Source organism: Poecile atricapillus, chromosome Z, assembly GCF_030490865.1.
Source record: "Poecile atricapillus isolate bPoeAtr1 chromosome Z, bPoeAtr1.hap1, whole genome shotgun sequence".
NCBI lineage: Eukaryota > Metazoa > Chordata > Aves > Passeriformes > Paridae > Poecile > Poecile atricapillus.
The window spans coordinates 132,298,685-132,325,305 of record NC_081289.1 but is presented as its reverse complement, the minus strand read 5'-3'; the positions used below and the strand labels follow the sequence as shown (position 1 = coordinate 132,325,305).

The window sequence follows — 26,621 nt, the reverse complement described above, 5'->3', positions numbered from 1 at the left end:
GAAAAAAATTACTTAATGAGAGGTTTTAATACCAATTAAGTTTTGAAATGAAATATTAAATATACAGCAGATCACATCAAGAAAATTAAGGAATAGGACAAAATGGATACCATCTTTAAAACAGGTTAACTTAGATGCTTATCTGTCCTTTTCTTCCATTTCTTCATACAAAGTGAAGGTAATTTATGTTTTAATAGGCCCATTTGTATGACAAACTTGAAGAAATACAGTGTGTACAGTTACATCAGAGTTGTTTGTAACTACAAAAGATGTCTACTCAAACAGAGGAGAACAATATACTAGTAACAAAATATCAAAATAATAAGGCAGATTTATTAATTTTGAGGATACAAACACAGAAGGTGAATAAAAAGTTTTCCATGGCGTACTCAAAACAAAAATAGAAAATATTTGAACTGTAATAATGGATTGCAAGAAAGAAGATAAAAGATGAAGATCTAGAAGTCTTTACAGTTAGTGAAACAGATTCAGCACAAAATGACATTCATGCACACGTAGTAGATTTGAAATGTCACCTATCAGGGGCACCACAGACAGAAGGGGTTTCCTTCCTTCTGTGCCTGAGTTGGGGGTGATCTAGTTGGAGACCCTGCTGAAAGACAGATACCTGCAGCACAGACCCTCAGCCATGGCTGGTGCTTTCCCTGACAAGTCTGAGGTACATAGAGCACATCTCACTCTGCCACAAAACAAACACTAATGTTAGTGTTGTTTGCAGTTGAATCCAACCACCAGGAAAACATGCAATGTTAGAGCAACAGTCAAAGATAACACACAACAATCTACTACACAGGACATAACAATGTACTCAAAGATTAAAAGACAATTTCCAAACTGGGAAATTATCACCAGGGATTCATTAAACTCTTAGGAATGTACAAAGCCTAATAACCCCAAAACAAGACCTGGGTTATAGTAAGTGTAAATCTCTCAACAGCTGTCACCAGTGACGCAACACTAAAGTGTTTAAAACTCAATCTGACATCCTACTGGACAATATGATCAATACTAAAATCTATAGTACATCTGATAGACAATTACCTTCCTACTGTGCCTTGTGACACATAACAAAATAAAATGTGACAATAAACAAACGAAGAAACCAACCAATCCACCCTAAAAACAGGAGAAGGTGAAGAAAAATTGAAAAACTAAAGATCACAGGATTGGGTTCAGATGATCCCTAAAAAAAGTCCTGGGTTAAAGAGACAGAAAGGATGTGTTGTGAAATCTTCAGGGCAAACATCCTAAGCAAAAGGCAATAACAGCTACAGCAACACCATCTCCAGTGCTCATGGTGACGGAGCCCCACATCCAGGAAACCCTTATCCACAAGATAAGGAGAGACATTCAAATCAGTATCTTGGAAATTCTGATTTGGGTATTCATAAAAAAATGCTAAAGTTACATCCATCTCACTTGACGTTTCTAATTTGCTACACTTATTTTAAGATTAATATGGAGACCAAGTCAAGCACAGGGTAAAATTAAAAAGTCCTGAAGCACACAGCTGAAGCACACTGCACTTGTGATAAAGTGACTACTGTCAGAACATCCTCAAAAGGGAGGAGAAGCAGGAGACAAGACTTTCCAATGAAGCAATAGGCAAGCAGATGATCTGCTACCAGCAGAATTCCCAAATTCACCCTTTGTAATTAAATTTGTCTTCACTTATCAGATGAAAAACTAGGCCTGGGGAATACCAGTTGCTCCTGATTTGAACTTTCTCACAGAATAACTACATTTATTTGCTGCAGCAGCTGAGATTATAAAACCAAAATATTGGCACATTTCAACAAGCTTGAACAGAATTATGCTGTCAGAAAACTTGACACACTGAGCCTCTCCCCCCATAGAATACACAGAATAAATTATTCATCCAACAATAAATTGTTGGATTTTGTTATCAGTTACGCCATTCTGCTAATTGGTTTGTATTTTGTCTCTTGGGACACAGCAGTCAGCCTGATAGCTTTTCCTCTATTATCTCCAAGCATTATCCTAAATGAACGAAACACTACAAACTGTATTTTGTCCTAGGGACTTCAGATAAGCCTAAGGATCCCTCATGACTGGAACACCTTCCAATGTTCTACCATTATGTGGAACATGCATCAAATGTAACTAAAATTAAATATGTTCAAATATCTCCACAGCAGTAAAGAGGAATTTTGAAAAGAAATTACGAATTTGCATGAGATGTATAAAAAATTAACTGTCTTCCAGTCCTGCAAGTGAAATAATCAGCACGTTTACATGGAAAAGGGAGAATTTACACAGGGGAAGTACAAATGCCATCTGAGTGCTCAAGCTCTCTCTCCCAGGGAGCTGGATGATGAGGCACCACCGTACATGGGCTGCCTGCCATCAGCATTGCCAGAGATGAAGCTGTACCAGCTGAAGTGACATCAGGAAATCTGATGGCTATGGGAATCAGCACCTTAGTGCCTGTGGCCAGCACAAGGCATTGTCCGAGTATCTTCCTAGACAAGAATGATACTGCAAATTTAATAGTCTCACCACTGGGCGTATTCACTTCCCTTTCAGGATTCATATTTCTTTATAAGTCTGCTCTGTGGACGAAGCCTGAAGGAGAAAGGCAGGAGCATATCCATATTAATAATTCAAAGGATATGTGTGAGTTTTTCTCCTGTCTGTTCTCATCTTACCTATGCTTCTGTTCTTTTCTGTACCTACCCTGCCTCAGGCTTTATTTTGTAACATACAGAAGAATCTTTGTAAACATCAAAAATCATTATGTGTCATCCCACCCGAGAGACACCAAATCTGTCAAAGCATAGAGAGGGAACTAATCAGGGCAGACCACCTCCTGCACTCTTTGTAATTAGAAAATCAAAATCCTCTGGTACCTTTTAGATTGCCTTGATCACATGCATTCATCTTAAAGCTTCATTTCATCAATGTGCAAAAAGACAGAAAATGTTTACATCTTTGCTATACAGGTAGAGCTAAAAAGTAACTCCAGGAGACCACGAGGGTTGACTTCCGTCTTCTGGGAAGGCTCTGACGCTTTACTCAAATTGGAGGTTTCTTCCTGGGGATAGTGTTCTTGCAAATCTTCTCTGATTGCTGACAATGGAAGGAGGATGCATGGATTCAGTCCTTTCTGAATGCTGGTTTATCTGTCAGTACCCCCAGAACATAAACACTGTTCTCCACTATGATGCACAAGAGCCTTCTGCCATTCCTTTTGGTATCAGCACTTACAGAGGCAGTGGTCAATTGCTTCACAATATCACTTCCTTCTGTAATTTACATCTATTTTTCCTTTGTAAAGCAATTTTAATTCCTTTTCCTTACAGAAAATCAGCTATTGTTCTAGTTTTATTTCAGAATTTCTGAAAGCCTCCAAAGGGAAAGTGAACCTTGAAGCTTCTGAACTCTTGACAGCACAGGGATCCCCCTGTGTCCAGTGAATGACCACTGCTTTGGTGCTTTTGGCTTCCAGAGAGAAAAAGGGAACAGTGATAGTTATGGCCTTCTAGTAAAAAAAATAAAAACTATGATTCCTTAATAAAAATTGGTAAGGAAATAACAACAACAACCTGTTCATGCCAAAATACTCAAAAATAAAAAGGCCTTCGTTTTGAGTATGCTCCTTTTATCTATATCTGCAGCCTAATTATGTACTTCGTGATATGTTAAATGTTTTCAGCTGGTTTAGTTTTTATTTCAGTTTTCATAAAACTAAGCTATAATCAGAAATTATAATTCCTTATTACAGAAAAAAAAATCAAAAACATTTGTGTGTGAAAGAAAGAGATGGGGGAAGAATCAGAGCTGAACAAACCTAAGTAATTTTAAGTAGCTTATTTTTTTACTAACTTTATCAAATCTCTCTATCAACACCTTAATTATCTTCATTCTCTTCAGTTCTTCAAATATGAAATAATGGTCATTCCTCGCAGAACGTTAATAAATTAAAATATTACAATTGGTTAAATGTCCAGAACAACAAGAGGAATGAAATAAAATTTAACCACATAGATGCTCAAGACAAACTCATCAGTCCATATCATCAGTTCACTACTAGAAAAGTCAGGATGTCACTGCTAAATTCATTATAACATTTATAAAATCTTAAAATTAAAAAAAAACAACCTTAAAATACATAATAAGGGCTATAAGAATAAATTTTATGTGTCTGCATTCAAGACCACAGAAACTGATCAACCACTCATGATGGTTAATGACAAACGAGGGGGGAAAAAAGTAAATACTAATTGTTTAGACTGAATTTCACAAAAAGCTTTGATATTTTAAAACTGTGAACTACACTCTGAAAACAGTAAAAACCTGTAAAGTTCATATTTGTTAGAGAACCTTTCACACAATAAGTCTGGACTGGGTCACACTGAAGGTATACTTAGCCAAATAGCCCTCCTTCTCAGCAACAGGATCTTAAAAGGCAGTATGGTTCTTCTGGTTATATTCTCCCAGCTGCTAGCAATGTGTCAATTTCAGGATGCCCTCAGTCAGAGGCTGGACCTACATCACCTTCTTCATAGCTTCTGATGAGCCAGGAACTAATTACTTTCTTAGAACCCAAGAGACTCTATTGATGCATTTCTTAAATTCAACTATTATGAAAAACATTTCTTATTATCTCTTGTAATTTCTCTGTGTGCTCCCTTCTCTGTGCCATACAGGAACGGCACACAGCAGTTCTTTATTTGTCTGTTTCATGCTGTTGAAGATCTTATGTACCTTTATGTGTTTTCCTTCTTTCTAGTAGACTCTTATCCTCTGTAATCACCACGGAGAAAAACAGTGAGATCTGTTGCCAGTATGTTGTTTCTGACGATTAGGAAAGCAAAACTGACATAAATCTCCTACATTTGTCTCCAGGTTTTTTGTCATGTGGCTACAGATCCTCCTAAATCAGGAGCCCCTGCTAGAATATACTCAATTCACTTTTGTTTTCTCTGTTCTAAATCTCCTCAATTACCACCTCCACTTGTAGTTGCCTGAGGCTTAATCTCCTCTCACACTTCTCCACACCTGCTGCCTGTTTCCTCCAACGGCCCCTTTCCATTCCCCGCATTTGACATCTTCCTCCATGCTGTACTGCTGACAGCAGAGAAGAAAACAGACAGCAGCAAATTACCTGCTCTAGGTACTCATACACAGCAACTGCAGGATAAATACCACAAAGAAAAGAGGAAGCATACTTGATTATCTGCAAAGGTTATGTGTATGCAAAGTTATGTGCATGCATGGAAAAATATGAAAAATTTAACCACCAGTCTCTGAAGAGGTTGTCCCATACACCTAGAACTACACTTCAGAAATTTTTAATCTAGTCACATATTAGCCCAGTGAGGATACACAATAATCTTAAATTTTAAGAACATGTTCAAAATCTGAAGATACTGACATTTCTCAAAAAAGTTCCTCCATTAAATTGATATACTTGCTTGTTTGATGACTTGCACTAGTATATCTATATATTTCTGTATCCACTAAAAAGTGGATATAGAAAGTGAAGCAAAAGTGAAAATAGCTGTTTTCTTATCTCCTTAAATCCATTCCTTTGGATTTTATTCTATTATTTTGTGGTAAAATTACCGGTATTGAAAGCATGAGAGATTACTTTAAGATCCAGCAGTCCAGCAGCCCCGGCATTACCAAACAATCCAGGCTCCTACAGCAGGCACACCTAGGGAGTGATTCCTTCCTAAACCCTGTGGTTGCTCTCCTGTAAGTCATCACTGAACTCCTGCTGGCTGTGATCATACTTAGTGACTTCTGCTTTCTTGATGAAGTAATAAAGCACACAATTTGTATTCAATACCTAGGTTCTTAACACAAAATAAAACATAACCATCCATGTGGATTATACACAAAATCTTCTTACATCTGGAGATGGAAATTTTGGAAAATAGCTTTTTAGATTACATTATGTAATTATTTTTCAGTCATAGAATTCAATAATGGGAGAAGACCCAGAAGACAACAAACGAAACTCCCACAATCAGTTACTATGGTCTTCATTTGCTAAGGGCCAGTTAATAGCAGAAGAACCTATTAAATCCATACTCTGCTGAATAAGGGGACTGACCCCATCCCAAGTACTTCCACAACAGAATAACTGCTAACAATATTAACTCTGTTTGCTTTTGCAAACAAAACATACATTGCTTTAAATACATTATTGCTGTACTTTGTTACTTATTTTCAAAGTGCTTTAGACTGAAAGACTTTGAACTTACTAGAATGTAAAAATAAGTAACTGATATTTTTAATTAAAATTATTCACATTTTACCAACAATAATTGAACCCCATAAACCCCAACCATAATCATAACAAAAGATTTTATTTTCTTACTTACATCAGAGAAATGACAAATGAAAGGAGACTTGAAGAACTCTCATATCCTATGCATTCCAAGAAACGTAACTTAAAGGTCAGGAGATAAATTTCAGCTTTACTTTCAAAAATGAACTTAAGTGGAATTTAAATATTGAAGCAAGATGTAGAAAAGTAAAATAAAAATTAAAAAAAAAATAAGCAGAGATTTAATTGCACTCTCCAAGAAGGTGGGTTTTGTACTTTACAGTCTATTTAAGTGCAACTAAGCCCCCCTCAGATTCAATAACTATCTTTAACTAAGGATCAGACCAGAGCATGCTCAGTAGAAGATATATAGCAAGGTAATGCCACTAAAACAATGTATTAGCAGCTAATATGCAGTTAATTATGTTGCTCATTCTGTCCAGTAAGAAAAAGAAACCCTGCAGATATTTCAATAAAGGTAGCAAAAAGGTAACTTCATCCCAAAATGGCATTGTCTACGCAAACATCTATTAGTTCTCCTTATTTCAGTTGTTCATTAGAGACAGTGGTGATCTACAAAGAGTTCTGAGAAGTACTTGACATGGTACCACTTTGTTTCTCAACAAGGAATTTGTGTGGTCCATTTCACCTTCAGAATCACATCAGATATCTCAACCCCATAAAATATTCAAGATAAATAAACTTCTATGCAGTTTTGAGCAAGAAGGTCAGGGTACCTTTCAAGGAAAAGTTTGAGAGAAAGAAAATAATTGATGTGGTTTAGACACTTTGAACAGAGCACAGATATGTGGGAATAAAGAGATTGTCAGTAACAAATTTTAAGAATCAAAGTTTTTTTTGCACTTAATCATTATCCTTCCTAAAATCTACCTGGAAAAGAGAGCAATAGACACATATGGAAATTAAAAAAAATAAAACAAGAATAAAGTGCTTTATAAAAGCATTTCATTATTATTTGAATCTGGAAGAAAAAATTTAATCAGTCCTTCAAACTATAAACATGGAATTTTTTGCTTATCATAGCCTAACAAGAAAATCCTGATTTCACTAGAAATGGTGAAATACTGTCTTGAGCACAAGTGCTCCTCATCCCATTGCTTACACAGCCAACTGGCTACATACCTCCCCCTTCTAATCAAGATTATTTCACAGAATCATCTGAGTCAGAACAGACCCACAAGAATCATGGAATTAAACTTTTAAGTGAATAGCCCATATGGGGATCAAACCCACAACTCTGGCATTACCAGCACCATGATCTGACAAACTGTGGTAATCTCGCTCTGCTCACTCTGTAATCTCAAAGACTGCTCATGTCTTTGCCTTTCTCCACTTTTTTCAAAAAGAAGAAGAAAACTGATAAAATGCATTTGACTTATTCAAAAGGTTAACAAAAAGGAGGAGTGTGTTTGCTACTCTATAATAAAATCCCAGGAACACCTGTTCAAACATGAAGTCGCTTTAAGATTTGTTTAGTTACTGCTTTCTCCAGATGAATCAGAAATGGCAAACTAAGGATCTTAGCCTCTAATTCATGGGAATATAAATGGGAGTGCATTTCTACACACTGAACACCCTGAGTGGGAGTTCTCTATAACAGAACTTTATTAAGTTTTGAGGAAGAAACAAAAACAACAACAATGGAAAACTACTCTGTTGTCCTTGTTCATTCTTTTGCCAATGTCTGCAGCCTGAAAAATCAGCGTGATTTAAGTCAGTCTTGTTATCTCAACCCATTACTTCTCTTTAAATATCCACTTTTTTTACTGAGTAATTCAATAGCATTTGCAAAGGAGGCATGCTGTAAGAGCTAAAAGGATGCTGCTAAAATCTGAGCTACTGATTCAATTACTCAAAAATTTTCACTCCCGCAATAGTTATGTGGTGCAGTTTTTCAAATCTCATATGTTGATCACCTGAAAAGATACATTTTCTTCATGTCAGAAGGCAATTTTTTGAAGATTTTCAATTTGGATGCTAAATCTTTGAATGTTAAATCATTCTATACTCATGAAATCTTCATCAGAGATGTTAATAGCATAGAAAATAAATTAATGCTTTAAGACACCAGGATATATGTTTGTAAATTCCTTGGATCACGCCTAAAACGCTCACATTTTTTCAGTGCTATAACAGTGCATGATTTTAAATGCAATGACAGGTAAATCACTGATTGATTTACACATCTTATACACAAAGCAGAGCTGAAAAGTGCATTGTATTGTAAATTTAGTTTTCAAATTCTCATGATAGAAGACATGAGTACTGTTCATTAAACATACTTTAAATGCACAATCTATGAGGTTTTCTATAAAATGTTATGAAAACCCCTCTAAATTTAGCTTTAGAAGCAAACAGAGGCTTTCCATCAGTTTCTCCAGCACACTGACTTCCTGGCAATCTACAGTATCTACTGATCAACCACGACCTTGCTTTTTCTTGTTCTTTTTGAATGTAATATTTGTTCTTAACATATGTGACAAGGATAAAAGGATTTTTTTGCACTGAAGATTATATTCACATCTGCAATGAACTTATAAAGCTGAATGCTGAGAAAACTCACGGTACGCATTCAAGAAAGTATCATTTAGAAAGGAATAAAATATAAGAAACAGATAAAAGAAAAACAAATTCAGATCTTCCAGCAGTATGAGTAGGTAAAACTACCTGAACAGCAGTCAGCAACAATTTGATCTGCTATGAATTTTAACTACTTAATATTCACTACTTGAGCAATGAAATGCCAAATCTGAAGCCATTTAATTAGATGTTATATATAAAAGAAAAACAACTGTAAGGGGGGGAAAAAAAACCAAAACAACAGCCAGGAAATAAAAGAACAACAATAAAAAAAACAGCAAAAAACCCATCCAAACAAAAAAACATGAACAAACCCCACATATCAAAATTAACTATTAAAGAAGTTTATTTCCCTGGAAATCATAGAATAGAACAGAGTCACAGAATAGAATATGTTGTGTTGGGAACGATCCAATAGGATCATCAAGTCTAACTCCTGGCCTGGCAGAGGACACCCCAACAAATACCATGAATTAGAAGTATGTTAACTAAATGTGACAAGAACTACTATATAAACTTCCTTCTAGGCCAATACTACTTATATTCCAGTACTTTTCTAATCATTCTAAGATGGTCTACACCACAGCTGTACAAATGTTTTGTTTTTCTATTCTGTTTTTAATAAGCATATGCACACACAGAAGCAGGGAATCAAATACAATGAAGGGAAATAAAACAACCAAAGAGTATTCAAGTCTGGGGGGTGGGATTCTTTTTGGCCAACTAAAATTGTTATGGCAAGGGTGTGCAAATGTCTCTAGGAGCTGCTTTTCCAAAACAATACTAGTAGTCCCTGAATTTCAGCTCCAGTCCTTCTCTGATTTGCTCTTTAACTTTTTATGACTGGCATCATTATAGCCAACAAACTGGCTGTTAACTTTGCTCAATACTGTAGGAGAAATGGCATTAAACACTTCAGCCTGCACTGTAATCTTATGAATCTGATAATCTTAGTCCCTTCACTGCATGGTGAAGTATTCTTGGTCTCCCAGTGCACTATGTAGGTATTCTTGCTACTCTCAAATATTCCTTGTTTTGTACTAGGCATGATATTTCTTAGAAGCTTAAGCTTTTTGGTTTGCTTTGGCTTTGTAATGCTTAATCTCAGACATCTGACCTTGGCTCTTACTTTCTATCGTGTTTGAGATTACAATGATTGTGATCAAGGTCAAAATCCTATTGCTCTTTCAATACTTCCTCCATGCTGGAAAATTTTATTCTCAAGCTCATTAAGACAGTCTTTCCCTAACTTCATTTCTTCTTTGCTATACCTCCAAGAAGGCTTCATCAATCCAAGCCTTTGAGCTTATGAAATCAGACTTCCTAAGAGACATTCCTGATATTTTGCTATCTTCCATTCTGTATTTTCTAAGGATCATGAGCTTGTATTTCAAAGTTGCTCTTCCACAAGTGTCTACTCAATTCTTTCCACAAAGATTCCTCTGGGAAATGTTATTGTAATAGCTATAGATTATATTTCGGTTATCTAGATTCAGATCTACAGGCATCCCTGACTCAGGATTTAGCCAAGGCCTAGGCATGTAAATACATTTATGCAGTCAAAAGCCCTGGCTAACAACTACCTAGATGTTCAAGATACAAAGTTTTCTATACTTACAATATCCATTCATCCATCCATCCATCCAGACATACATATATACATATGCATATACATATACATACTTATATACACATATATACATACATATACATATACATATACAAATAGATAGATACATAGGTAGATAGATAGATAGATAGATAGATAGATAGATAGATAGATAGATAGATAGATAGATAGATAGATAGATATAATGTATAGGAGCGTGTTATGGCAACTAGAATTCTACTGTCACTTGTGCCAAAAGCAGCTGGTAATGTGGCAGGACTAAGAAGTTCAGTGTCCATCCTGTGACAAATGGGATTCTCGAAAAAAACCTTTCCCCCACTGCAGATCCATGGGACACCCCCTCACAACCATTGCCTAAGCACACACAAACTCATCACTGAGCAATTAATAATATCACCAAAAGCTACAGCAACACAAAAGCTCAGTGGTTACAGCATTTGCACAGAAGGACTTCAATTCTATGTCCTTCATCCTGATCTGTGGTTTCACAGAAACACACACTAATGTAAAGTCTGTGCCCATCCCAAGGCCATCCTCTACCAGGGTTCACTTTTGAGTTCCATAGCTGGAGCACAGAGGTAACAAAACAACTCTATTAGTTGATTGTTTCACCTTAAAGTGGTACTTACAGGCTTTTTATTGTAAACTGTCACTGTACAAAAATCTTGAAGAGTTCCTCAGAACAGAATTGTGCATGTGAGGAAAGTTTTGCCATTGTTAAAGCATTTGGAGGAATAGATATGCACACACAAAAAAGGTTCATTTCCAGTTTCCTCAATAAAACCAAATGCCATGATTTAGCACAGATAACGGAATACAAATAGCTTATTTCAGTCTGATTCTGTCCCTTAGTGCCACGCAGTTCATTGTACCTGAGAAAATGGTGCTCACTGATGTGGCTGTGTTGTTACTAGGCAACCAGAGATAAAATGCAGGGCTTAATGATTTTTATTTAATGCATTTTTATGAGAAAGTATACTCTCTTTTTTTCCCTCCCCTGATATTATTTGAGGTGTAAATGCTATTTACCCAAGGAGATATATTTAGCCATCTTCTGTGATCTGAACAAGAAAATTATTCAAACTGGATATTCAAACAGCCAGTCAATAAATATTTCTAAACATATTGACCATTACCACTACCAAACACTTTCACTGTGGCAGTGGCTAAGATCTCAAACCACTTCACCATGGAAAAATATTCATCAGGTCTCACAGCAGAAAATAACAAGAAAACAGGTACGAGCTCAGGGTCATTTTGGACAGTTGCAGACATTTATGTACTCTTCTGTATCAGAAAGCAAGAGCCCAAGCCTATATCACCCTTTTCCCATGCTGTCATGACACCACATGGTGTGGCAAGGTCACACCATGTTTTCTCCTGTGGCTTTGGGTAGACCCTATTCCATAGAAAAAAGAGCAGTCATGACCAAAAGCCCCAATGGGGCTCTGCTCAGAGGTGTCTTTACAGGGAAATGCACATGTTAAGAAGCACCCTGTTATCACAACCCTTGCCCTAGGAGTCTTGGCACGCATCCAAGGGCTCCCCACAACTCCAAGCTGCTTCACAGCTCATTTCCCATCACAAAATTCAATGTCCCTGTTGAAGGTCATGACAGCAGTACCACCTCCTCAATTCAGCTTGACCTTCATTCAACATTGTTGGAAGTGTTACCGCATCTATAATACCACACAACCTCTCAATTTTCTTGGCATGCCATGCTCTTCCTCTCAATCTTTACAAGGGCTGGTAACTTATATGTAACTTCTGACCATTTAGTTCCTTTTGTATCGGCCAATTTCTCAACTCTCCCATCTTTGCTACAGGAGCAGGAAAGTATTCATAGAACTGAAAAAAACCTGAAAGCCTCAGGCTGAGTGTGTGTGTGAGAGCTCAGGTTCAAACAAAGCTACAAGTCTGACTGCATGCTTAACTTCTGCAAGCTCTGCAAGCCAAAGTGAGAAGCAGATAAACTCCCTGCATCATTTCACTTTCACATATAGATAAAGCCAAAATAACGGATGCTGCAAACATTATTTAGCATTTGTCTCTGTAAAGGTCAGCTTCCAAATAAGAGGAACCATGCAATTCAGTTGAAAAAAATTTTTTGACCTTTAATAATGGGTCATCTTCAAATTAAAGTAGAAATTCCATTGGACTTGGCACAGTTAGATTTTTAAAGGCAGTTTTCTGTTCCTCAGAGAACCCATCCTTATTATCTTGATAGAAGATTCTACTCCCTCTCACTTAGATAAACAAAAGAGATGCATGCAACAGTTCAAAAAATTTGTGCAGATTAGTGAACATTTCTTGCATTTCATTAGAAGCTTACAATTAATGTAATACTGATCCCAAAATGAGTAATGAATGACCACTTCTGACCATTTCGCTATTCAAAATAAACAAGGCTGAAAGTTTAACCTGACATTTTAAAAATCAGTAATTCTTCACTGTGTGTCCCAAACATAACAGGTAATAGTACAGTCTGACTTCCTGCTTCTTCCTATGCCTCTATGCACAGCCAATCTCTCTTCTCACAATACAAGAAAATTTTTAAGCAAACAATAGCTATCAGTCTGTGAATTTGAGAAGTGGGGGTTTTGATCTCTTACCTCTTTTTTTTTTTTTCTCTTATCCTTCACATCCACAAAATTTGTCCACCTCTGAATTGTTACAATTATTCAGTGTCTGTCTGTATTTCATGTAAGAGTGTATAGAACACCACACAGACTAAAACTAGGGAAGAGCAGCATTAAGTAAAGAAAAAAGTCTTCCACTGTGTATGCACGTCAGATTTCACAGCTCTTCAGATTAATTTCGCAGGACATAGTAACTCCTATTTTCAACAAGTTCACAGATATCTTGAGATTGGATTTCCAGTAGTTTATGTTTCATTAGTATCTTACTATGCCAAATGCTATTCCAGATTTGTATCAATGATCAGAAACTAAAGTATATCTAAGGAAAGTGGGAAACAATCCTGAAAACCCCAGTTAATCACTTTATCTTTGAAGACAAGCCTGAGCTGTAGCTATTTTGATGAAAAGGAGAAGGGCTGGCCTCAAGTCTCTACTCCTAGAGACTAGAACTGTCTGCTTAAATTCAGTTAAATGTTCAGTCAGTGATAAACAGAAACAGAGCTGGGAACAAACACCAGAATTTTGAAAACCATGCTGCCAAAGCAGTACCTGAATTACTACCCTACACAAACTTTTTTCTTCTCCCTGTAAATGGGATTGAAGATTTCAATCTTCAGCCTTGGACAACATTAACAAAGGAGTCAGGCAAAACTAAAATTTTTAGTTGCCTCAGTTCCCTATTGGTGAGCTAAAATAGCTTATAGTGCTCAGTACTGAAGATGTACTAGACAGCATATAGAAATATTTCCTCCTGATTCCCTGGGTTTTAACTCTTAAACCAAACACAACATTCTGAATTCCACTTTGAAAGAATGATATTCAGAAGTTAAGTCAAGGATGGTTCAAACTGTTTGTCCTAAATTTGTGGTTTTGCATCTTCATCTAATTTTGTCCATAAAAACCAGAATTGTAAAGTAATATTAATAATGCATCTTGCACAAAGATTGACAGTTTTTTAAATGGTATTGAAAATGCAGTAAGACTCAAAGTGGACACAGTACACAGTAGATCTACTAACAACTGATAAATAGAATTACAACAAGAACGATGTCACATCGCTTGCTCACTGACAAGAAAATTCTATGCTATCACACGTGGATAGAAAAGCAGAAAGAGAGAATGAGATGTAATGTAGGTGGAAGGCTTTGATCTACTTAAATTCTTTAAATGCCAGACTGAACAAGGTATAAAGGACAAGTGTCTAGAAAGAAGGAGTCTTTATTTAATTTTTAAATAGAAAAATGCTTGAAACCTTTCTAAAAACAAAAACATGAAAATATTTTGCTGCATTGTCACTGTAAGTCATGTGGCAAATATCATGGTATTTTTTGTGATAGTTCTATAAGGCACAAAGAAATAACTGAAGTTCTCAAATGTATTATCCAGAGACGCTTATATAACAAATGTATTTCCAAATAACATCTTACATACAAACAAACAAACAAAAGCCCAAGCCAACCTCCAAACAAAACAAACAAAAAACCCTGAAGAAATAAAAGCCTCTTCCATAAACCATTTACCAGAAATAATCTAGAAGGGTTTGTCTTGATCCTACTGCCAAACTGTATTTAGCTTTTATTAGGCATACAAAAAAACTTACCAGAGGGTGAAGAAAACGCTAATAGAGCAGTCTACCTTCTACCTATTGCTATGCCCTAGCAACTCTCCAGGCACCAATATTTTTCCAGTGTAGGCTGCTTCATGTTTTCAAATATTATCATTTTCGACAAAGAAGAAGGGCAAAAAGATTGGAAGAAACTTCTAGATTAGGTAGTCCATCCTCTTTCTCAAGACACAGCCAAATGCCTGTACGTCACTGTGGACTGATATTTATGTAATTTATTAAATTTTAGAGACCACAACTGTGATAGCTCTATGGTTTGCCTAATCTATGTTGTTACATACTTGATTCTATTTTCAAGAAGCTTTGCATAAAGTGTTATGTGAATCTTCTAAAGCACAGCCTAAGCCTATTTTCCTTTTTCATCCACATATTACTTTAACAAATTTGAAGGCTCTTGCTTTGTTTCCCTTTCAAAGGCTGATCACAGTGAACACAAAGTCGTGGTCAGCATCAGATGTACAGCAGCAAAGGAATTAATCACCAAAGCAGAGCATAATGTCAGGAGCAGGCAATCCAAGGAGAGGACAGAGCGCTGTCCCTGATTTGAAATCCTGCAATGATCTGAAATTCCCCCAGCCTGCCTCCAGAATACCATGGAAGATAAAGGGGTATGTTGACCATACCCATATAGGGCTTACTATGTTTCAATTCCCTACCTCTACTACTGTTGTCTTTGCAGCTTTGCACATAGGTTGGTTGAAGTTTCTTGCAGTTTTCCTGAAAAGAAAAAAAAGAAAATTAATAAATATTACAGGCTGTAATAGTACAATGTAAGACTTTTCAGAGATAAACTACTAGAGGAATGTCTGTATTTTAAGCATCACAAAAAATTTTGCCAAATAGCTGAAGAAATAATAAAAAAAAAAAGTACAAGGGAGAAAAAAAAGTATTATGGAATTGTATAAGATGCATCGGAAATGAAATCATATTTTGCTACATTAGAAAGTATTTATTACAGCTCTTTTGACTTTCAATCAGCACACTGTTTAATTGAAATTGGTTATGTTACTGATATCTTCATTTATTGGATCCAAAAGCAGCAGCAAGCTGGACTTTGTACAATGCCATTATTTCACTGCACAAAGAACGAAATTAATCTCCACAGGGGACCAGCACCAGGCCTAACAATCACTCAAGTATGCTTTCCTAACTCAGACTAGGACTTGAGATAGCACTTTACCCAGTAGTAAATGTAATCCAATTATCTTAAGTAAAAAAACAAAACAAAACAAAGCAAAACCACCCCACAAAAAAAAAAAAACCAATTTGTGTCAGTTTTGGCACTTATTGTAAGACTTTGGCATTCACCCTAAGCCTTCCCACAAAGCATTTCTGTACCAAGGAAAAAGAAGCTCTAGAGAACAAAAGCAAGACTTGACCTGTATACCTGTGTTGGGAGCTGCACCAAGATCCTCCTGGGCATAGGGGAAACAAGTGACCTGTGTCAGCCACTCAATGCGTTTTTCAGAAACCAAACAAAACTGCATGGCACATTCAATAATTAAGAAATGCTATGAAGGTTTTACTGGTTTTTCACTGGTACCTTCTCAGCATTTTTCTCTGTTAAAAAGCAGAATTCTTTAAAATTTTTCATCCAAATCCATGAAACCAGGTTTCAAAACAAGATAAAACCTCCTTTCCCACATCATTTTTACACAGAAGCATTCTTTTTTCCCCGACCATCCTTATTTCACAGACTCACGGAATCATTAAAGCTGGGAAAAAGCCCAAGGACGAGGGAGTCCAAGGGCTGACCTGCAAGGCGCGCTCCCCTCGCTCCTTGCCCCGGGGCAGGAGAGTGCCGGTGCCGCAGCCGCCCGGAGCCTGGGCGCTGCTGCCACCGCGTGGCTGCGGGGCGGCACGGCAGGGACGCGCCACGGCCCGACGGCAACGGGCTCCTCTGGCCGGACTCCGGCGAGCACACCGACACCACCAAAGCTATACCTAAAGACACGTGTCTCGGGGAAACGCCGTTTTGCTGGCAATAATGAGAAGCTGTGAAGCCTCTAACAAAGGGCCAAGCCTGTGCTGGGGGCATCAGGGACGGCATCGACAGCCGGGCAAGGGAGGGGATTGTCCCGCTCTGCTCTGCGCTGGGGCGGCCTCAGCTCGAGTGCTGGGTACCGCAACATAAAAAAGGTATAAAACTATTAGAGATTGTCCAAAGGAGGGTCACAAGGATGATAAAGGGCCTTAAGAGAAAGCCAAATCAGAAGTGGCTGAGGCCGCTTGGTTTGTTCAGCCCGGGGGAGACTGAGGGGAGACTTCACTGTAGTCACGGCTTTCTTGCGAGGGGAAGGGGAGGGGCAGGCACTGATCCCTGCTCTGTGTGACCAGTGACATGACCCGAGGGAACGGCCTGAAGCTGAGTTAGGAGAGGATTAGAAAAAGGTTGGCTATTAGAAAGAAGTGTTTCACCCACAGGGTGTTTGGGCACTGGAACAGCTCCCCAGGGCTGTGGTCACAGCAGCAGCCTGAGAGAGCTCAAGAAGCGTTTGGACAACGCTCTCAGGGATATGGCGTGACTCTTGGGGTGGTGCTGTGCAGGGCCAGGGGTTCGACTTGATGATCCTTGAGGGTCCCTTCCAACTCAACATATTCTATGATTCTATGAATATCTTCTGCCCATGGGTCTTCTTGGTGGCTGTACAGACCCAAAAGGATGTAATAATAAAAAATGAAACAAAAACAACCCACAACATGAATGTATACCCTTCTCCAAGAGATGAATACACTACTAGTTAGTAGTGATCCAGGAAAAACTACTCTAAGCTAAGAAAAGTAGCAAATGAGAAGAAAAATAGAGTTACAAAATCTGTATTAAAACAGCTGAGAAATGGATACAGATGGGGGAAAGGAACATGACAAAACTAATAATTGAGTATTTCATCACAATGTAGCTACTTTTCTGAGCTAAAGACTTTCTAAAAATTGTAGTGGCTACTCTGCCAGTAAAAGAAACTGATATAAAATTATTTTTACGTAGGGAAAGAACTTCAAGAAAACATTTCAATGTTAATTTGACATTAAGAAGAGCTAATGGCCTCTAATCTGACATAATATATAAATGCTTCTGCCATTTAAACTGTCCTTGGGTTAGTAAAGTTGTTTCAGAAGCAGCAGTCTTTTACAGGATCAAAGGCTTCATTTCTAAAGAACACACCATCCAGAATTTTTATGGGATCAAAGGCCTTATTTCTAAAGAGCACATCATCCAGGAGGAAAAAAACCAGAAGCACTACACATATTTTCCAGCACAGAATAATGTTAAGGGGTTAGCAGTAGGAAACTTTAAAAAATAACTAGTAAAAGTTGCCTTTTTATTTTAAGAAAATTTTCTGGACATCTAGACTCAGCAACATCTGCAAAGTTCTATTGTTTCACTGGATTTCTAAGCTGACCCAAAGGCGTGACATCTTTTCTCCCAGAGGCAAAGTGTAGCAAACTAATTCATAGCAGATTAAAACAACAAACTATATCCACTACATACCTAATGATATGAAGGTGCAGAGACATCTCAGGACATCTCATGACCTGAATTTATATATTGTAGAACCAGTTGAAGCATGAAGAGATTACCAGACATGACTGTGACAGAGGAGGCTCCAACTCAGGTTATCCCTTCAGCATTTCTGCTTCTTTGTTAATAGTCTATTTTCATCACCAACAAGTCACATATTTGCTTGTAAAGTCAAAGTACATTGGGCTAGAAGAAGTAGCAGAATGGTACCAGATGAAAAGGGAGGGGAGCCAAAGGAGGCAGACAAACCACTCTCCATGATATTTGAAAAGTCATGGTAGTCAGATGAAGTACCAGGTGATAGAAAAAGGGAAAGTTGGTTCCCATCTTGAAAAATTATATAAAGGAGGACACCAGGAACTACTGACCTGTCAGCCTCACCTCTGTGCCTGAGAAGATCAAGGCACATACTCCTAGAAGCTGTGCTAAGTCACAGGGAGGACAGGGAGGTGATTCAGGACAGCCAGCAAAACTTCACACTGGTTAGGTAAGTCCTGCCTAACCAATATAATGGCCTTCTATGATGAAGTGACTGCATCAATGGATGGGAAATGGCCATGGATGTAATTTTCCACACTTCTGTAAAGCCTTTGACATGGCTTTACAGCCCCACCACATCATCTGGAGAAGCATGGATTTGATTGCATAGACCGTTTGGTAGATGAGGAATTGGTTCAACACTCATATCCAGAGGTTAATGGTCAATGGCTCAGTGTCCCAGTGGACATCAGTGACAAGTGGTGTCCCTCAGGGGTTTGTACTGGGATCAGTGTTATTTGGTATCTTCAATAATGACACAGATGAAGAAATCGAGTGCACCCACCGCAAATTAGCAGATGACCACAAGCTGGGTGGTGCTGTTGACACTCCTGAAGGATGGAATGCCATCCAAAGGGACCTGGACAAGCTTGAGAAGTGGGTTCATTGGAATCTGATGTGGTTTAACAAGGCCAAGTGCTGGTGCTGCACCTTGGGACACCCCTGTTGTCAGCACAGGCTGGGCATGAACAGACCCACAGCAGCCCTGCCCAGAGGGACCTGGGGGTGCTGTGGGTGAGAGGCTGGACATGCCCCGGCCATGGCACTCACAGCCCAGAGAGCCAAACGTGTCCTGGGCTGCATCCAGAGCCCCGTGGGCAGCAGGGGAGGGAGGGGATTCTGCCCCTCTGCTCTGCTCTGCTGAGACCCACCTGCAGCACTGCATCCAGAGCTGGGGTCCCAGCACAGGAAGGACATGGACCAGCTGGAGCCAGTCCAGAGGCTATCAAGATGATCAGAGGTCTGGATAACCTCTCCTACAAGGAAAGGCTGAAGGAATTTGAATTGTTAAGTGTGGAAAAGAGGAGGCTTCAGGGTGACCAAATTACAGCTTTTCAGTACACATAGTTACAAAACAAGGGAGAATGGCTTCAGATTGAAAGATGGGAGGTTTAGATTTGATATCAGGGACAAATTCTTTACTGAGGGTGGTGAGGAACTGAAACAGTTTGCCCAGAGAAGTTGTGGATGCCCCATCCCCAGAAATGTTCAAGGCCAGGCTTGATGAAGCTCTAAGCAACCTGACCCAGTGAAGGGCGTTCCTGCCCACAGCCGGAGGCTGGAACTGGATGATATGTAAGATCCCTTCCAAACCTGGCCATTTCTGGATTCTCTGACTAGCCACAGAAGCAGTGGCACTCCCTGATGTTGTTCCTAATGAGCAAAGCCCCAAGGGAAGTTAAGACCTTTGTTAGGGAAGAGCTAACCATTGCTAAGTGGTGCAGAATAGTCCACTAAGCAAGAAGATACCTGAAATGAAAGCCACCACAACATGCTATATGGAACAAATATCTGGGGCTCAGGAAGTATAACTTTATAAAACAAACAAACAAACAAACCAAACAGTTTTAAAAATAGATTTCTAAAGAAGTTGGTGCAATTCTGAATTTCAAGAAAACAGAATAGTTTGATGTATGAGCATAGGAAAAAATTAATGCCAGCCTGTGGTCCAAGTGTATTAAAGTACATCCTCTAAATTTATCAAAGCTCTTAGCTTGAAGGTGATTAACAATTTGGCAGACACACCATTGCTACTGGCTTCACAGAGTCAGAGGAAACACACTATGGATAGTACCACACTGCTGTGAAAGTGTTAGCAGATGGCAAGTTTTAAGATGATCCTTTTCTCTGTTCTATGTTATCACATAATCATGTCTCATCCAGAAACAGAATACCTTACTGCTTATCATAAGCAAATTCCTCTGAGCTAGCAATATTCTATATGGACTAGGACACCAGATGATGATTAATTTCCATCTTCACTTAGTTACAGTTGAAGGGAGGAATGAAGATTTTTAGGTCTTCACTACAGATGGAAGTAGTATCTGTTATCAGCTGTATTGTGTGCAAGTGGGAAACATAATGAAGACTCCTGAAAGGAACAGGAAGAAGGAAAGTCATAGAGAGCAACAGGACATAAAGGAAGAGGGTAAAAGGAGAACACAACCAGTCTGTTTCTGTGAAGAATAAAAGAACTTTTGAGAAGTATCTACTATGCATCAGTAGAAACATGCAGGATAAAAGCACAGAGAGTAGTGGCACAGGATCAAACAAAGACAAGGCAAAGGGGGAAGAGTGTTTCCTGTATTCATTATACCAGAGCCTAAGGAGAGTAGTTTAGCAGCCATCAAATTCATCTGCACACACACAGAAGAGCCCAGCTTTCAATCAGAAACCATATTGTCTTGCCAGTGGGCAAGTCAGGATGTCAAGAGTTGGTAAAACAAAAACTTATTTATTAGTTTTCAAGTATTTAAATTTAGTATTAATTATGTGGATATATAAATACACACACACATACACATATATATACATAAAGAAAAGCATTACTTATCAATACTTCATGGGGTAAAATGTATTATTTTATATACATATTTTTTTCAGCTGTTTTTCCAGTTCTTTGTTTGTTCTAATACAGACTCTCAATCAGCATGTGCTGAGTAAGAAACTGTAAGTGATAACTACAACACTTACCTTTTCATCTGATAGCCATAAGACAAACAAATAAAAACCAGGCATTAAACATAAGCAAACCTCTCTCCTGCTTTAGATCAGGACAAACCAGAACACAAACTGAGCCACTCATATGAAAGATTTTCTCAGCAATGCAACATCAAACTTTTCATTGCAAAGATGTTTATATTCATATGATGCCTTTTCCTACACCACTGAGAAGAAATCAACTTTAAACACAGTTTTCTTTAGACAGAATCAGTTTTCCCATCACTAACTAGCCAGAAGACTGACACACATGTCAGTACATGAACCTGTACTTCTTGGGTTAGCCTTTAATTGCTCAATAAAAAGGAACCAAACTAACATGAAAACTGAAAGAGAACGTCACTACATTTCTCAACAGTCATCATAACAGCTTCGGTCTGCTGTGACTCATTTTTAACTATGAATGCCTTATTTCATAGCTATGTTTGAAGTCTCAAAAGTCATCAGAAAGAGCAATTATATTTTGGTGTTTTATAGCAGTGTAATTTGACAGTAGGGAAAGGCAATATGAAAGAATGTGGAATCAGTAAAACACTATTTTGCTGTAACACATCAGACAGGATTCTCCTTCTCATTCATTACCTAAATGGTAAAATAATCTTTTCTCACCAGTAAACAAGTCATACCTGAAAATTATGTTTCCGGCACGATCAGCCTTCCATGCCTTCACAAGAGCAAAATCTCCTGTAATCGATTTCTCCAGAATAAAGTGACGGCCATCAAACTCCCTCACCTACAGAGAAAAGTACAAAATTGAGATGTAGGTTTCTTCCAACAGATTTCACACATAATATTTGTTTTACGGGTTAACTTTGCAGACTATCATATTTCAACTTCTTTTTGTACTCTGTTAAGTTTTAACTGAAAAACTGTATCATAACACAGGGGCATGGAAAGGCTATAAACCCCAGTTTTATCACAGTATCTAGAGAAATCATGAGAATACATATTCCTCCTGCTCCATCTACTGGAATTAGACATGTTTTGTCCTGCACATCTACCAGCTAACCAAAAACTGAAGTGCTAAAGCAGAATTACTGAAAAAGTTCATAACCACTGCTCACCATCAGAAATCCCAAATCCAAAATGAATTTGAGATAGACTACTCAGATCATGTCATCTAACTGGCTGAGTTTCACTTGGTTTTCCCTGCATTTATGATCAATAATTGCAATGAATGATACTGTGCCTAAAGCCTAAGTATAGAACAGGGTCAGAGCTGGTCTTTTAATCCTATAGAGAGAGATGAAAGAATACCACTCTTAACAGTGTAGAAGGTATGAGTATACACAAAACATTACTTGGAGCTTGTTAAAATTGCTGAAAGGGGAAAGAAGTATGAGAAAAGTGTATCAGACATCAGTTTGCCTGTACCATAAAATGAGATCTGAGCCTTTATAAAATGTCACTTCCATGCAAAATGGATGTGGAGAATCAAACTGACCAAATCATGCTAGTCATGTTATTCGCACCCCATAGTTATTAGACTGAGGAGAGAAAGGGAGATTTTCCCACAAATGTCAAAAGAAAAACAAATGAAAAAATTGTTATTAAAATTATAAGCCATTTAATGAACAAAACATTCCTCCAAATGGTAAAACATCACAATGATATGTGCAGTAAAAAAATTGAGGGAATATAAAAGACAGTATCTATTTTATACATGAAAGCCTTGGGTTAGGGTGGAATTACCTTTACCCCAGAAATGTTCTTGAGGTGAAATTTAATGTTGTATGCAGGCTAATTGGACCACACAATATTAGCCCCACCCATTTCTTCAAGAAAAATGGTGGCACTGAGATGTCTCTTCCCTTCTCCAAATTCTACATCCAATTTCAAAATGAAACCCTTGTTTCTCCCTTGAAAGCCACAGTCTATTTCATCATGGTTTTAAAAACTGAGACTAAATTGCATTTCAAATGTTGGGAAATGCATTTCCTGAAATTTGTGTCAACTGAGCTCTTCCCAGTTTAACATGAGAATCCCCCATTTCATCTAAGACTGAAGCTCCATGTACAGCTGCAGGGCTGCTTACTGCATGGGGCAGTATTTCAAGAGCACCTGCCCCACTAACAGGAGATTGTTCTCAAACAGCTCTATGCACTATAGTTGCATGGAACAAAATTTCGTTTGAATACACAGCAAACCTGGTCACAGAACAGCCAAGTGAAGAGTAACTTAGCAAGGTAGGCTTTCACTTGGACCAGGTCTTGATGCCAAATCACTCTAGAACTTCTAAAAACTTGTAACACATTACAGAGGACAGCAGTAAGCAAGTGGAAGCAAAGCTAACATGTCTGGTACCATAGACATCCAGTTAACTCAATACAATAAGGTTAAACTTAACTCCTTCTTAAACTCCTGCTTATCTTATAAATATGTTAGAAATTAGTTTTTCAATGCTGAAGGCTTCCTAATGGCAATCAGACCTCTTACCTCTCTTGGCTGGCTGGCAATGGCAATAGTGCCATCTGTGTTGTACTTGATGGGTGCACCCCCTTCCTGCACCAGTGTCCCATAGCCAGTACTGGTGTAAAATGCTGGGATTCCTGCTCCTCCTGCTCTAATACGTTCAGCAAGTGTACCCTAAGCGAAAATACATTTAAGAAATCATCATTTGGGAACAAAAAATCAAACTTTGATGAATGACTTGCATTAACTTTACTTTATATCCTGTCATTTGTAGCTTTTCCTTCTGGACACAGTAGACACATGTGAACATGTATTTCTTCCTCACATTTCACCTTCCTGTGTGAGACTAGTACTGGATATGGCAAGAAACGCTTGACATACAATCATTAACTGCTCAAGATAACACCGTCATACAACTACATGCCAAATACCAGGGGCCAGCACTTGGCTGTATCTCCTCTCTTTCACTTTGTTTTCCATCCCATTATTCTCAAGAATAGTACAGAGTTCTTTTCCTCTTTCCCACCTGGCAACATACCCTAGAAGGGTTTTCTTCTCTAACAGTCTTAAACATTGGTGTTCATTCTTCAACATTCTAAGAAAAACTTCAGAACCCACTCCTAGCTGAAACAGCCAAGCATGGCAGATTGAGAAAGGAAGAGGGAGTTCAGTGATCTGGGCTGCCTGTGCCAAGAATACCAAAAAGCTAATAGAGTAGTTTTATAGTCTCTTTGACCACCCTGTCTGCACTCTTCTCTATGTCCAGCTATAGTACAGAATACTAACAGAAAAAATTCCTCATTCACCTAATTCTGGACTTACAGCCAAAGATGTGTGCTTGCTTTTCATTAGATTAGTGTCATTTCCTAGATTTATTTTTTTTTAATATTCCCTTGGATTTAAAGCAAGACAAGAACGTCATGGTCAATTATCCAGTTTAGCAGCCTCTACAATACAGATTTTATTTTCCTCAGTTATCCTGCAAGAAGCACAATGGCTTTTGGGTAGTTTTCAAAATGGTAGCAAGAGGCAGATGCAAACCATGCCACAATACAGAATCCTGTGTTCTAAGAAGCCTTAGCATTTCAGGATCTCACTGTGACCTCTTCCTTATTGTGCAACAGTAACACAAAAGTCTCCCATTTTGCCTAAGGTTATACCAAACTATTTTAGGAAAGACTCTTTTTCTTGATACAAATATTTCAAATCCCCACATCTCCTAGCAAGTCATTAATTCACCTTAATGTTTCCTATTATATATTGTAGACCCATTATTTCCATGCTGCATCTGCATAGCTTATCTGTAGTCCACAGAGCCAGCTACATGTCTAAGGAGCTCACAGTGAAAGTACTGAACATTACATAGAGAGGAAAAAATGCACTGTGAGATTTGTGACATTTGAAACATCAGACATGACAAGTGTCTGGCTATTTTCAGGTCTGCTGACTGGGTATAAAATGAACTTTTCCACTCATGTTCAATTCTAAGAAACATTCTCTCACAGCATCCTCATAGGCAAGCTCAGGAAGGGTGGACTGTATGGGAGGGCAGTGAGCTGGACTGAGAACTGGCTGGACAGCTGATCCCAGAGCATTACAATGAGTGGCACAGGATCTAGCTGGAGGCCTGTCACTAGTGGTGCCCCCCAGGGCCAGAATTGTTTAATTTATTCATCAATGGCTTGGGGGGGGGGGGGGCGGTCAGAGAGCTGTGCAGCCCTTCAGAGGGACCTTGACAGGTTGGAGAGATGGGCAGGGAAGAACAATGGGAAATTCAGCAAGGGAAAATCCAGGGTCCTGGACCTGAGGAGGAATGATCCCAAGCACCTTTACAGGCCAGGGCCTGACCTGCTGGGAAGCAGCTCGCTGGAGAAAAACCTGGGGGTCCTGGTGGGCAACAAGCTGACCATGAGGCAGCAGTGTGTCCTGCGGTGCACCAGGAAGAGCATCTTCAACAGGTCATGGGAGCTGACCTGCCCCTCTACTGAGCCCTGGTGAGGCCATGTCAGGAGTGCTGTGTCCAGCTCTGGACTCCTCAGGACAAGAGAGACATGGAACTCCTGGAGTGGGTCCTGGAGTGAAGGGTAACAAAGATACTTAAGGGATTGTAGCATCTCTCTTATGAGGAAAGGCTGAGGAAGTGGACCTGTTCAGCCTTGAGAAGAGGTGACTGGGAGGGGACCTCAACAATGCCTACAAGCATCTGAAGAAGAAGTGCCAAGAGGAAGCAGCCAGGCTCTGTCCAGGGGTCCTGAGCAACAGGACAAGAGTCAATGGGCAGAAACAGATGCATGGGAAGTTCCACCTAAACAGGAGGAAGAACTTTTTTACTGTGACACTGACCATACACTGGAACAGGTTGCTCAGAGAGGTCGTGGAGTCTCCCTCACTGAAGATAACCAAGCACCATCTGGATGCAATTCTGTGCTTTGTGCTCTGGGATGACCCTGCTTGAGCAAAGAGGTTGGACCAAATTACCTACTGTGGGTCCTTCCAACCTGACCCATTCTGTGATTCTAAGATTCACAAGAGAGGCAGATCCAGACACTATTCTTAATAAAAACTTAACACAGCTGTTTTTCCCAGAAACTTCTATAAATAGCTGTTTAAAGCCCAAATTTTATGTGTCACCTCTGAAAATGCCACACACTACTATGCTGTAGGCTTTAAAGTTAGAGCACCAACTTCATAGAAGTTGATCTCAATAGAACATAACTGACATCCATGATTTTAGGATCTGATTGCATTCATACTATTTGGGTAACTTGGCAGTGCAAAATAATTAAAAATACGGTGCTACAAAGTCAATTTTTAAATTTACTCCTAACAGTATGCAC

General features: G+C 38.7%; 1 protein-coding gene across 1 annotated transcript in view; it reads right to left on the bottom strand.

Annotated features, from left to right (window-relative positions):
* OXCT1 (3-oxoacid CoA-transferase 1) overlaps positions 1-26,621 on the bottom strand; it is an 85,588-nt gene that overhangs the window by 41,096 nt on the left and 17,871 nt on the right. Inside the window, exons 5-7 of the mRNA XM_058864832.1 lie at positions 23,809-23,958; positions 21,999-22,105; positions 15,470-15,530 (exon numbers count right to left, since the gene is read on the bottom strand). Of these exons, the coding sequence (XP_058720815.1) occupies positions 15,470-15,530; positions 21,999-22,105; positions 23,809-23,958 (318 nt within the window). The remainder of the gene's footprint in view (positions 1-15,469; positions 15,531-21,998; positions 22,106-23,808; positions 23,959-26,621) is intronic.